This window comes from Ursus maritimus, unplaced genomic scaffold (assembly GCF_017311325.1).
Source record: "Ursus maritimus isolate PB19 unplaced genomic scaffold, ASM1731132v1 scaffold_5, whole genome shotgun sequence".
In the NCBI taxonomy this organism is placed as follows: Eukaryota; Metazoa; Chordata; class Mammalia; order Carnivora; family Ursidae; genus Ursus; species Ursus maritimus.
In genome coordinates, this window is record NW_024426663.1 from 38707909 (window position 1) to 38721382 (window position 13474).

The 13474-nt window shown below is 34.3% G+C and overlaps 1 protein-coding gene across 1 annotated transcript in view; it reads right to left on the bottom strand.

Moving 5' to 3' along the window:
- The window catches only part of CWC27 (CWC27 spliceosome associated cyclophilin), a 180347-nt gene that overhangs the window by 87568 nt on the left and 79305 nt on the right, over positions 1-13474 (bottom strand). Inside the window, exon 11 of the mRNA XM_040622232.1 lies at positions 2977-3080. Within this exon, the coding sequence (XP_040478166.1) occupies positions 2977-3080 (104 nt within the window). The remainder of the gene's footprint in view (positions 1-2976; positions 3081-13474) is intronic.

The window sequence follows — 13474 nt, forward strand, 5'->3', positions numbered from 1 at the left end:
AATTCTGGTACTATATGAACAGCAAAATAAAAAATGATAGTTTGGGATCATAACACATAGAATAAAGTGAATATTCACAAGCCCAAATTGATATAAATAAGTGAGTAAATAAGTAAATACATAGAGAGAGAGAGATCTTTCCTATAGAAGAATTCCAAGTAATAAAAATAGTGCAAATCAGGGAAATAAAAACTCACCATTAGAACGTGACAGTAAATAACTTGCCTATAGGCAAGATCCACCAATGGATACTAAAATTAGTGGGGGAAAGTTTGAAAAGAAACAGGACAGACGTCTCGAAGTATTTTTTTCCCCCAAATACTCAAAATCTCCAAGGGAGGAAGAGTAACTTTAGAGTGTAGCAGCTCAACAGACACTACTTTAAACTAGTGATCCAGGTAGTATCATGACTAAAAAGACAATAGGTAACTTTATAATGCATTGGGAAGGACATATCATTTCTGTGGCAATCTTGCCAAAAATATGCATAATTTTAATATAATCATGAGAAAACATCAGACAAACTCACATAAGACATTCCACAAAATATTTAACCAGGACTCTTCGAAGTGTCAAGGACATGAAAGACAAGAAAAGATTAAGAAACTGTCACAGATTAGAGGAGACTAAGAAGAGATGTGATGACTAAATGCAATATGAAATTCTGGATGGACAAATAGAACAGAAAAAGTTTTTTAGTGGGAAAACTGGTGAAATTCTAATAAGGTCTGTAGTTAGTCAATAGTAATATATCAACATTAATTGCTTGGTTTTAATCATTGCACTATGGTTATATAAGACCTTAACATTAAAGGTATATGGGAACTCTCTGACTTTTCCGTAGGTCTAAAATTATTTAAAAATAAAACAATCAAAAATTTAAAAATGCCCCACATTTTTTGGAAGCTAAATTTAACTGACATTCAGATTTAAGGAAAATCCACGTATGTCCAGAAGATATAAGCAACATTAAATTCAGAAAAGTAATTACTAATGTAATTCTCTAATTATGGCATAAAAAAGTTTTAACATGGCTAATTTTCTCATAAATAGACTGAAATCAGCTCTAGAAGAATCTTTCATGTTAAGAAATCATTCTACGATCCAAATCTTTCTTTAATTGCATTTAACATTTCAAAGGCAGATCAGTAAGTTAAAACAGCACTGCTTATATCTAATATAAGCCTTAACTGTAGAGCACTATTACAGTTATTATTTATTTCCAATTCTCTCACTCCTACTAGATCATAAACTATAAAGGCAAGAACCATCCATCTATTGCCAACTTCATACCTCTGGCCCTGCATGGTTCTTGACACACGGGCATACTAATATTTATTAGCTCAAAAATGAATTAAAAGTTCAAGTAAAAGCTTTTTCTAGTTGAAAGGAATTACTTTCATATATTTAAAATGCATGTATATAAAATGCTTTCTCATTTTAAAATGAGAAAATTATGTCTTAACTTAAAAATAAGATAAGCCTCACTGTACTTCTTTCAAATCTCAGTATTGCCAATATAGCTTGTTTCTGTTCTGGGTTATACTTTACCTACATGACCTAGTCACACATAAGTTTATCCTTTCTTTTAAATTCAGCTTATAATTTGTGTCATTATTGTGAGTTAATTTTTTTAATAGTTTCATTCAAATATATTTCAGTGACTTTGAATTCTTCATTAAGTGCCTGCCTTTATTTACTATAATAGTCAATGGGGGATACGGTGCAAATAATCTAAGAACTATATCCTTTAGATAGTTATGTGGTATTACTTTTGCTACTTAAAATGAATACTAATGCCTATGGCTAAATGCTATACCACTGTTCTGTGTTAGAATATGTAATCTTTAAGGCTAGATGTGGCATCTTATTTTTTGATATATCTCCAAGTAAACTGTTATAGAACCTGGTAGATAAAAGCAATTCTTGGTATCCAAAAGGCAGGAGATTATAGAAGACATATGCATAAAGCAGATGTGTTAAGCCAAATTTAGTATATATTATTAAAGCTAACAATAAAATTTCTGATCATTTTCACTGAACCTACAGTGTAATTTATTACTGTGAAAAGAAAACAGAGGGTTCCAATCTGTTAATTTGGAAATTGGACATTACATGTTTTATAGGTGAAACAGTTTTAAACTAAACTAGCATCTTTAAACTAAAGATCCTCAGTGAAAGAGTGTTTTACAAGCCCTTTTAGCTTCATAAGAATCATAGTAAAATGAAGAACACATTTAACCTGTATAAATAGCAGGGTATTATTATTTTTTGGTTTTTGATTAGCTTTATTAGTATTTTAGATTTTCAGTGTCTTAACATAAACAAACAAAACACAAGACTTTATATTCCATACTATTCAAACCAATGCACAAATGTTTACAGAAGTCCCAACCATAGGGCCTAAATGCTTTTCTTAATGTTTTAAAGGGTATACAATATAAAAAATGAATATTGTATTCTTCTGCACTCCTAGATATGTGTTATGGCATTTAACTTTTTTTTTTTTTAAAGATTTTATTTATTTATTTGACAGAGATAGAGACAGCCAGCGAGAGAGGGAACACAAGCAGGGGGAGTGGGAGAGCAAGAAGCAGGCTCATAGCGGAGGAGCCTGATGTGGGGCTCGATCCCATAACACCGGGATCACTCCCTGAGCCGAAGGCAGACGCTTAACCGCTGTGCCACCCAGGCGCCCCATGGCATTTAACTTTTGTCTGATGTCAAGTCTGTTAGTTTTCATTAAGCTTTTTAGAATAATAGTTATGATCATGTTTGCCTGAATTTACTTCTCAGACAAAGCCCTAACTAGAAATTTTATTGGTGAACTATCCAAAGAAAGTATTAAAAAAAAAAAAAAAAAAAGCAAAACTCAGGAAGGAAGGAGGAGGGAAAGAGGAGAAAAGGAAGGAAGAGGTGATGGAAGGAAGAAGGAAATGTACCAAGTGAAAATAAAAGCCTGATAAATATTCTTACCTTCACTTTTCTTTTCTGCTTGTTTTGCTGCATTTTCTACTTTTCTTTGTTTTGCCGCTAAGAGTTCCCGCTTTAACTGTCTTGCTTCTTTTCTGAGCTCGTCACTATAAAGCAAAAATAGTTATATAAGTATATAATAAACTCAGACAGAAAACTGTTTAGCAAAAACAAGATTATTGGTTTTCAGGTACACTAAATCTCTAAGAAAAAATAAATAATGTAATACATTTTGTTACTTACATGTCTATTGTGGTATGGAAACATAGCTAAAGGATTATTTTAAAAGCTCCAATTTTTCATAATAGCAATATAATATGAATTACCTGTAAAATATACTCCCTTTCAAATGTATCAAACAGAATAGATAAGTGAGAAATGACCCATTGTTCTTCTAATTCAGCTGTGAATTTAACATTCTAGTTCCAATTTAATAAATCATAGAGATCCTGAATCAAAGCAAAATTTTAATAGAAATTCTATTCTCTAAACCTGGATATACACAAAAAGATGTGGCTTTAAAACTTGATTAATTCCTGAACTGGCACCAGTAACTACCATTTATCAAGCAATTACATGCTAGGTGCAGTGCTAAAATGTTAAGGCTGAATTTTAAAAACTAAATTTTTAACTCATTTGATACCACAATTTGGCAAATAATTTCATCTTCTGTGAAACCTAGCAGGCTGTGGTATTCTGATGATTAATACAGTCATATATTAAAGGTAAACTGAGATGTAAATACTGACTTCACTACAAGTCGTTACATGACTAGTTTCTACAAGCCAGTTTTAGGGTAAATTCACATTCATGTGCGTGGTACCCATGACATGAACCATTAGGGTCACTTGTGGCCAGTCAAAACTTTGCATTTCATATCTGTGAATGTCAGGCATCTACCCTATTTCAGTAAAAGCTGGAATGGATAACAGATACTCAAAGAACATTGTAAACCCGAGTAGGTAGCAACTTTGGAAAAGGTCTAATAAAAGAAAACCAAGCCAAACTTTTGTGGAATCTTAGGTCTAAACATTTCCATACTGATTCAACCTTTGTGCTTCTTCTTGATCCCCAAATCTTACACTTTTTCCCCCCTTTTAAAACAGTGTCCTGTATCAGTTACCAAACTGATAGGTCTTACAATGTGCACAACTCAGTTCTTTTTACTGCTTTTCCACATCAAACACATATAGCTATATTTTCTATCTGCTTGGCCTCCAAGATCCTGAATTCTGAAACTTCCCTTTCTGATCAAAATCTACTACATTTTTAACTTTCTCAGTCTTTCATTCCTATTGAACCTGTGCTCATTTATGTTATAATGAAAGCCAACACCTTCATAGTTCAGGATCCATCAGCCCTATTCTGACCCACCTGGCTCTCTAACCATTCCAGATGATATGGTCAGTTATTTCACTGATATCCTCACCAGCGCCTTTAATTTTCTTGACTTGTTTGTCCTTACGAGTATATTATAATCACCTAGAAGAATTTGTTCACGACATGCTCCAAGAGACAAACCTCCAGAGAATATTATTTTGTTAAATGTGAGATGTTGTCTGGGAATTTGTCCCAGTAACAAGGTCCCCAGGTAATTCCAATATGCATTCAGGTTTGGGATCCAGTACATTAGGACTGCCCTATAGCAATTATCTTCTCTTCCTTACAACTCCAAGCACTCCTTCACTGATCCTTTCATTCCGCCAACAAATATACTCAAATTTCCCTGGACTCTGCTCCAATCAAGTGATGATTATCTTCACCAGTGGGCTCCTTTCCTGAAAGAACAGTTTATGTATAGAGTCTACTTTCTCAACCTTGAACTTCTCTATCTCTTGCAATCTATCCTTCTTACACTCTACTGAAACTGCTTCTGTATCAACCAAATTCAATGGTCTTTTCTCGGGCTTTCTTTTCCTCTTCAGCTTCTCTATCATTCAATGATATTATCCACTCCTTCCTTCTTGAAATTCTATTCTAATCAGACTGTGTACCACTTTAGAGTCTTGATTCTGTAATTCTTATTGTCTTAATTATTTGTTCTGTTCTCAGCCTATAATTCTTGGCATTTTTCTCATTTCCATGCCCTGTATACTGGCATTTTTATCTAACCTCATAACATCAAATATCACTTCTATATATGTTATTTCCAAATCTAGATGTTTTGTCTGATTTTTTGGTCCTGCATTTCTAACTACCCATTATAAATCTCCATGTACATTAGTGATGTCCAACAGAAATATAAGGTAAGACATATATGCAATTTTAACTTTCCTAGGAACCACATTAAAAAAAAATGATAAAAGGAAACAGGTTAAATTAATTTTAACAACTTACTATTTTTTTTTAATTTTTAAAAAGAGTTTATTTATTTATGTCAGAGAGAGAGTGCTTGCATGAGTTGGGGGAGAGGCAGAGGGAGAAGCAGGCTCCGCACTGAGTAAAGAGCTCCATGTGGGACTTGATCCCTCATGACCTGAGCCAAAGGCAGATGCTTAACCGCTGAGCCACCCAGGCATCCCTAATAACTTATTTTAACTCAGTAACGTCATATGTCTAAAATATCATTATTTCAACATACAACCAATATAAAAATATTAATTCAATATTTTACATTCTTTTTCTGGTGTCTATGTTACACTTACAGGGCATCTTAGTTCAAACTAGCCACCTTTGAAGGAACCAGATCTAGATGGATAGCGGAGGCTAGATGCTGCATAATTACAAACTATGTTCAAACCTGAAGTCATCTCCTCCCTGCCCAAATCTGTTCCTTTTCCGGAAGTCTCTATTTGATTGTGGAAGCACTTTCCTCTTAATGACCAGACTTTAAACTTCCTCTGGGACTGTTCCCCCACCCTTCCACTGAATCACTGTCGAAGTATGTCGTTTTCCAGTCTCTCTCATATATAACTACTCCTCTTGACTCAGCATCAATGCCTAGTTTAGGCTCTCATTAGGTGTTCCTCAGATAAATGTAATTACTTTCTATTTCTTGAAGTTATATGAGCACGGGGAATAGCAACCACATCTTTGCTCTATCCACTAAATACCATTAACTTTTTATTATACTATTTTAAAAAATTTTTAATTTGGTAAGTAATTCAGAAATTTAGATGATGTTTTCTGAATACTAAGGTCTTTGAGGAAAAGATTATTTTGAAAGTTGAACAGGAAATACTGCATGATGGCTGAACAAACTAGTTATGAGAGTAATTTGAAGTATGTAAAATATGAGAGGCAATGACAGTATATACTGTTGTAGAAGCAGTAAAACACAATAATCAAAAGGATTAACTTTGAATTCAGAAAGTCCTGATTTAAAGGCTAACTCTATCACTTATTATCTGAGCGACCTAAGAACAATTACTTAACTGAGACTCAGTTTCTTCAACTGTAAAATGGGGGTAAGATATTTAAAATATTGGGCACTGAATACATGTTCAACAGACGGTAGCTATTATTATTTAGATCATGTTTAAAATAGCACTACAGTTAAGGATTGCTTGTGATGTAGGTATATTTCTTTATTATGTTATTTACTATAAATAAATGTTACCTCTACTACATGTGGAGATTAACTTTGTTCATAATTTTTATAAAGGGTAATGAACGCATAATGCCAGCTTCTCAAGATCTATCCTTAAATGGTCAAAGACTTGGATGCACTACTGAAGCAGCCATAATAACATACAAACTGAATAAGGATGAATAAAAACTCAAAAAAGACAAAGTGAGACAGAGAAGAGAAGGTCTATAAGATTATTAAAAATGGCTTCATTATACTGAATTTTTCAAATGATTCAGAATTTACAACATTGTCAAAATCTTCCAGACTATTGAAACAATACTATTTGCTGGTACTTGTGTAATCCATAACTCCTGGAATGAAGTCCTTACAGCACAGTCTAATTTTAGGGTTCCCAATCTTATATTTTCTGAAATATAATCTTATCTACTGGCACTAGAATATATTTAAATCTGTTAAAATGAGAATAAAAATTGTAAGCCTAGAGTACATGTCACCTTATACAACCAAATTAGGGGCTTGCTTTAGAGCCTAGGCAGCATATTTTTGCCCTCAGAGCCTAGTTTCTGTTTGTATGATAAAAGAAATGGCTTCTGGGGTGCCCTCGTGGCTCAGTCAGTTAAGCATCCGACTCTTGATTTGGGCTCAGGTCATGATCTCAGTGTCCTGGGATTGAGCCCCATATCAGGCTCTGTACTCAGAGGGGAGTCTGCTTGAGGATGCTCTCTCTCTCCCTCTCTCTCCTCTCCTCCAACCCCTGCTCTCTCCCGCTCTCAAAAAAAAAAAAAAAAAAAGACTTCTGTAAACTATTAACTCTGAGCTAATTAACTTTTTTCCCTAATAAGTATGTTTCTAATTTAAGTTCATTTGAATTTTAATATGGTTTTTATGATATCATCATTATCCACCAGATAATTCTGCATTATAATATTTTTTTATCTGGTCCAACGGAAAAAAGAATTTCTTTAAAAAAAAAACCAGCCCAATAAAATAGCAGCAGCCTAGGAGTTATAGTAGCCTTTATATATTTAGTAACAGCAAATAAATGACTAATTTATTCAGTAATTTCTGGAGCATCTAATATTTGTACAGTACCATTCTGAGTGATGGCACAGAAATCACCTCCCTTACCACTTAATCTTCTCAATGACCTGTGGTATAGGTATTTTACAGATAAGAAGTTTGAGGCTCATGGAAATTAAATACTTAACCTGAAGTCACACAATCTATCAGTAGCTGACAGAGATCGAAACTAAAAATGGGCTTGTCTGTATTCTTTACATTATGATACACTAATACCTTGAGAAAATCTCCAAGGAGCCTAAATTCCAAGGAGGGACATAAATCTTGTACATAAATAAGTAATAACAGTACATAATAAAAAGTGGTGAACTGCCATGACAAAGAAATGTCTGAAGCATTTTGCATTACAGAGAAGGAAAGATTACAGTAGGCTAAATAAGGGATGGCTTCACAGAGGAGACAACTGACCTATGCCCTGAAAGATGAATAGGAACTACCCACCCATGTGGAGATACAGTGAAGAGGCACCTGAGCAGTGTGTTTAAATCAAGACAGGGAGGCGGGAAAACACAGGGTGGGTGTTAAAACATTATGCTGTATCATAAATATTTATAGGGGTTGGGGCTAGTAACAAAAGATAGAGTTAGGAAGAGAATCTGAGACAGAGTCTAAATGCCAAGCATTTATGAGTGACCAGGTGGGAATATTTTCCTCCAATTCCTCTACAGCTTTGAGCTTTTAATTTTTTTATATCCAATTTCTCACCTGCTCTTCTTGCTTCATTTTACCTACTATCCACTTACTTTAATACCTTACTAGTAACCCATATACTCCTTAAATTGCTGTCTTAGAAAAAGTAACTTATGACCTCCTAATAACAAGTTTCAATGGCTTCCCTTTCGATGGTAACTTAGACCTTCATTAGAATCTTTCTTGACCACCTTACCTGTGACCTTTTGCAATCTCAGACATAGTGTCATGCCACATCTACATTTCTAATATTGTGTCTCTGTTTCCATTGGGTTTTACTCTTTGACCCCTGCTCCTCAAATTTAGGGGCTTCTCAGTAGCCTCTTCAACCGTCTCTCTTTCTCTTTAGATTTCATCCACATTCAGGACTTCAATTCCGCCAATCTTAATGCATTCAATGTATAAAATCAAGATTGTTAGCCTAACGCTCTTTATATATTTCCACTAAATCACATTTCTAATTGCCAGATGGATACTTTCATTAGATATTCCACAAATGCATCAAATTTACCATTTTAAAAGTCATACTGATCATTTTGCCTTCTCAAAAAACATCACCTTATTTCTGTCTTTCCTATTTTTGACCACGAGAATGCTGGTTGTCAGGCCCACCTTCTACCATTACTCCCTTACTTTTGATAGCTGATTAGGTCACATCCTTCCTTTACAAAGTCTCTTTCTTCCTGTAGTCAGTGACAGCTGTTCGGATTTTCACAACTGCACTATCACAACAGTCCACCCACCTGGCCTGTGTGCCTCTGGTTTGGCCTTTCTTCCATTCATTTACTATACTTACGTCAAACCCTATAATTCTACTCCTCTAATGTTCATAACTCCCCCAGTCCTACATAATTATGTTGGCAACCTTTCAGCTTCAGTACACACATCCCTTTGTTCATGCTATTTCCATTTTACCTAAAATGATCTTTCCTCCCTATTTCCATCTACTAAAATCCCCCTCAGCTTTCAGTACAACAAGCAGAAAGCGGTACCCCAGCACAGCGTTGGGGCAAGGTTGCCAACCTCATTGAGCCTTAGTCTTCTCATCTGTAAATTGTGGCTGTATTCAGCATATATATTATAACAAGGCTGATGCAAATGACCAAGAGTAAGTCAGAGTTAGAGCACTATCAGGTGCTTAGAAGGCAGGGTTTCTTAATGACAAATATACTATAATAAATTCATGACTGTTAAATTACATAAACAATTTAAATAATTAAAACTTTAAAAATTAATCATTTCAGTAAAAATTGATGGTAAAATGATACTAAGTGCTACACTATTAAAGGCATCTACTCAAATGTCATTGATGGGTTGTTTTTTCTTTTTAAATCCAATGTCCATTTCAAAGATTAAACAAAACATTTTGGTAAAAACAGAGACATGTTTATCAGAAGACCTAGACCCAACATCATGATATGGCCACAAGCAATTAATCCTCCTTCTATGCCTCAGTTTTACCATTACCCAAGTACATTCTGAGAAAGGTGTAGAAGTGATTATACTCTGCAGATCATTCTATTTCAACCTCTTTGTATTAAGGATCTTAAAACCCATTATTGAAGGAAATGGTGAGATGCCAAATACAGTCATTTCATCTTAGATACAAGAAGGTGAAGTGTGAAGATAGTAGGAGATTTTTTTCAATTTTGTCCAAGTCAGTAATGGAACTGTAAACATGATACAGGCTCCTTATTCTTTATGCGGCTTCTCATTTAGTTTGCTAACTAGTCACTGAGTTAACAGTACATTTAGACTTGAATATCTTACTTTTAAGCTGAACTTTTTTTTATACAACAGAAGACACTATGAACAAATAACTACACAGGAAAGTTTTTATAATTATAGTGTGTATATATTTTTATCAAACTGTATTACTTTATAGTTTTAAACTATAAATGTTTTAAACCGTGCAACTTTTCAACTTGAGACTGAGGATTTAAAATGGCAACAATTATCTTGCATAATTTTCAGTCAGTTTTTATTTTTTCCCAGATGCCTTTTTAAAAAAAGATTTTATTTCTTTGAGAGAGAGAGAGAGAGAGAGAGAGCAAGCATGAGCAGGGGTCGGGGCAAAGGGAAAAGTAGAGAGAATCGTAAGCAGATTCCTGGCTGGGTGCGGAGCCTGATGTGGGGCTTGATCCCAGGACCTTAAGATCATGACCTGAGCCAAAGGCAGACACTTAACCAACTAAGCTACCCAGGTGCCCTGTGTTTGACTTTTGAAAAGAACTTTAATCTATGAAAATGAAGTGGACAATAAATGAATTTGTTTAGTAACCTTATTAAGCAAGCTGACAGCTAAACATAGGTCCATTACAGATCACTGTTTCTGGGACCATAGATGTAGTACTTATAGTTAGCTTAAGCCTGCTATTTCCCAACGTCTGATAAGAATTCGTAACACATGGAAATGATTGCAAAGCAAACAGTACACCCTTCATGGTTTTCAGTCAGCTGCTTTAATCACAAAGATACTGAATCTGTTTGTAATGAAACAACAGCTTGGCTGTTGATGAAATCATAAAATAGCCATAATAATAGCCTATCAGAAGCATTAAAACTATAGATGTATGGCACGATTTTTAGGCTTATGGTATCATCAGCTGAAGCAGGGAATGGAGGTTTAGCAGGGATCAGAAGGTATCAAAATATGTTGTAGTTTATACATGAATTGTGGAAACATATACATATATTCAGGAAATATCTAACCAAATTAAACCAGGGAAACCCACTGTATGTTTAAAGCTCTGCTTTACCTATTACTGGCAGTCTGGCCTTAGACAACTAGGTTAAATCTAAGTCTCAGTTTCTGCATCTTGAGATGTGAAAAATACTAAGATTATAAGAAATGAATACAATTCCATGGAAATTGCTTAGCATACTTAACAAGATGCTCAGAATATGTACTCAACATTAATTTGCTTCTATTATCATTAGTTTTCTCACCCCCACCACAAACACTATTTCTTTTTTTGCTATTTACAGATTCAGTTACTGACCAACTGAGTAACTGAATGGCAAATTCTTTCATTTTTCTCATGAATACATAGATTTCAAAAGCTTACTGATAAATTTTTGTGTTTGATGCACTGCTTGGATTAAATACTACATGTTATGAAAATGAAAAATGCAACAGTTTAAAAAAACTAAAAATTACAAAATTCCCATATCCTAATTCTGGTCACTAAACACTTGGAACTGAACTGCTTATTTTCTTTCATTATAATCTAGTTGAGAAGGTAAAGAATAAAGTAAACAAAGAAAAGTACATAGTACTTAACAAATTCTATGAGGAAGGCTAAAGGAGAACCTACATTATTTTTAGTTTACATGCTCTTAGAAAGCATCTACCAAAAGATAAGGTTTAATCCGAGAGATAATGCTCTACATGTCCTTCATAATCTATTACACTAATATGTAGGAATAGAAAAACTGTAATTTGGAAAGAAGGAGGAGTCTAAATGCATCTGCATATAGCCTTTAGACTTAAAATCTTATTTCATATGAAAGATCACATTTATTTCTAAATAAAAAGTTTAGACATCTGATGTAGATTGCCATTAATCTTGTAAGATCTCTTTCAAATCTCAGAAAGTTTTATTCTTACAGTGAATCCTGCACAAAATCATAAAATGTCCATAACAGTAGGTGATATTGCTATTCTGTCTAAACACCAGTAAGAAGTGCAGAATCAAACATGTTATTTTACAGCAAAATCTTGGCTTAGCTAATATTTCACACAAGTGGAGTAAATTAGTTGCGGCAGAAATTCGGTCTTTAGCCATATGTCTATTCCACAATCCAACTTTACAAATGATATTAACTCAATATGAAAAACATGAGATTTCCATTTCCAGCAAGGCAACATAGGAGGAAACCTGAAAATTCTCTTGCACTCAAACACCTAGGAGAGCTGAATAAAGTACATTTAAAATATATATATTATAAATTTATAACTTAGCTCTTTACATAGCTTAGCTTGCTAAAAACCAGGGGGTTGAAAAACAAGAAGAGTGCTAAGAACCAGAGCAAGAAGCATTGCAAATGTTACTGGGATACTCTGAGTCAAGTGGTCTCAGTAACCTAGGACTGTGGGTTTTAACGTGGGTTTTTTTTTTTTTTTAAGATTTTATTTATTTATTTGACAGAGAGAGAGACAGCCAGCGAGAGAGGGAACACAAGCAGGGGGAGTGGGAGAGGAAGAAGCAGGCTCATAGTGGAGGAGCCTGATGTGGGGCTTGATCCCATAACGCCGGGATCACGCCCTGAGCCGAAGGCAGATGCTTAACCGCTGTGCTACCCAGGCGCCCCTAGCATGGGGTTTTAATCATGAGGACTGAAGTAGTACTCCTACACATAAATCTAAAGATTCTCTACTCATAGGAAAAATGAGAGTAAACACATCTACTGAAGACTACCAAGAAGATTGTCTGTCTCAGGCCCATGCAGACTCTTAAGCTAATGAATATTCTCAGGATATCTAGGAAGTATTTTTAATTAAAACCACCAGTGATCTATTACACTCTATTGTGCCTGTTAGAACAAAAAGCAAATTCTCTCTAAAAGAAGCAATCTTCAGTGAGATTTCAAAGGACTCTAAAGAGTTCTTAAAAAAAAAAAAAACTCCAAATAAAAAGATTTCATAATATACAAGGAAACAAGGCATTGTGAGAACCAGAGGAATAACAAGTAGTAATAGAACCTGACCCTCAAAACTTCAGACTGTAAAAATAAAACAAGTATATTTATTATACGGAGATAATAAAAATTGAATACAAAACCTACATCAATAATTGGAAGAAGAATCAAAACAATTTTCAAAAGGGGTAAATAGAATAGCTCAACTCAATGAATTACGGAATAGCTGGAAAAAAGAGAGTGAGTGAATTAGATATATCTGAAAACACACACAACACAGGATGCAAAACAGAGAAAAAAATCAACAACTATAGGAACTTAAAAGAAATGGAAGACAGAGTGAGAATGTCCATTATAAGTGGAACTGCAGAAAGAGAAAACAGAAACAGGAATTAAGACAATAATGTCTGGGAATTTTCCAAAATTGCTGAAAAATATTAGTCTTTAGATTCAGGAAGCTCAATGAATTCAAGTAAGATAAATAGAAAGAAAATCCAAATGTAGACATATCATAGTCAAAATGCAGACCACCACAAATTGATCTTTTTTTTTTTTTTT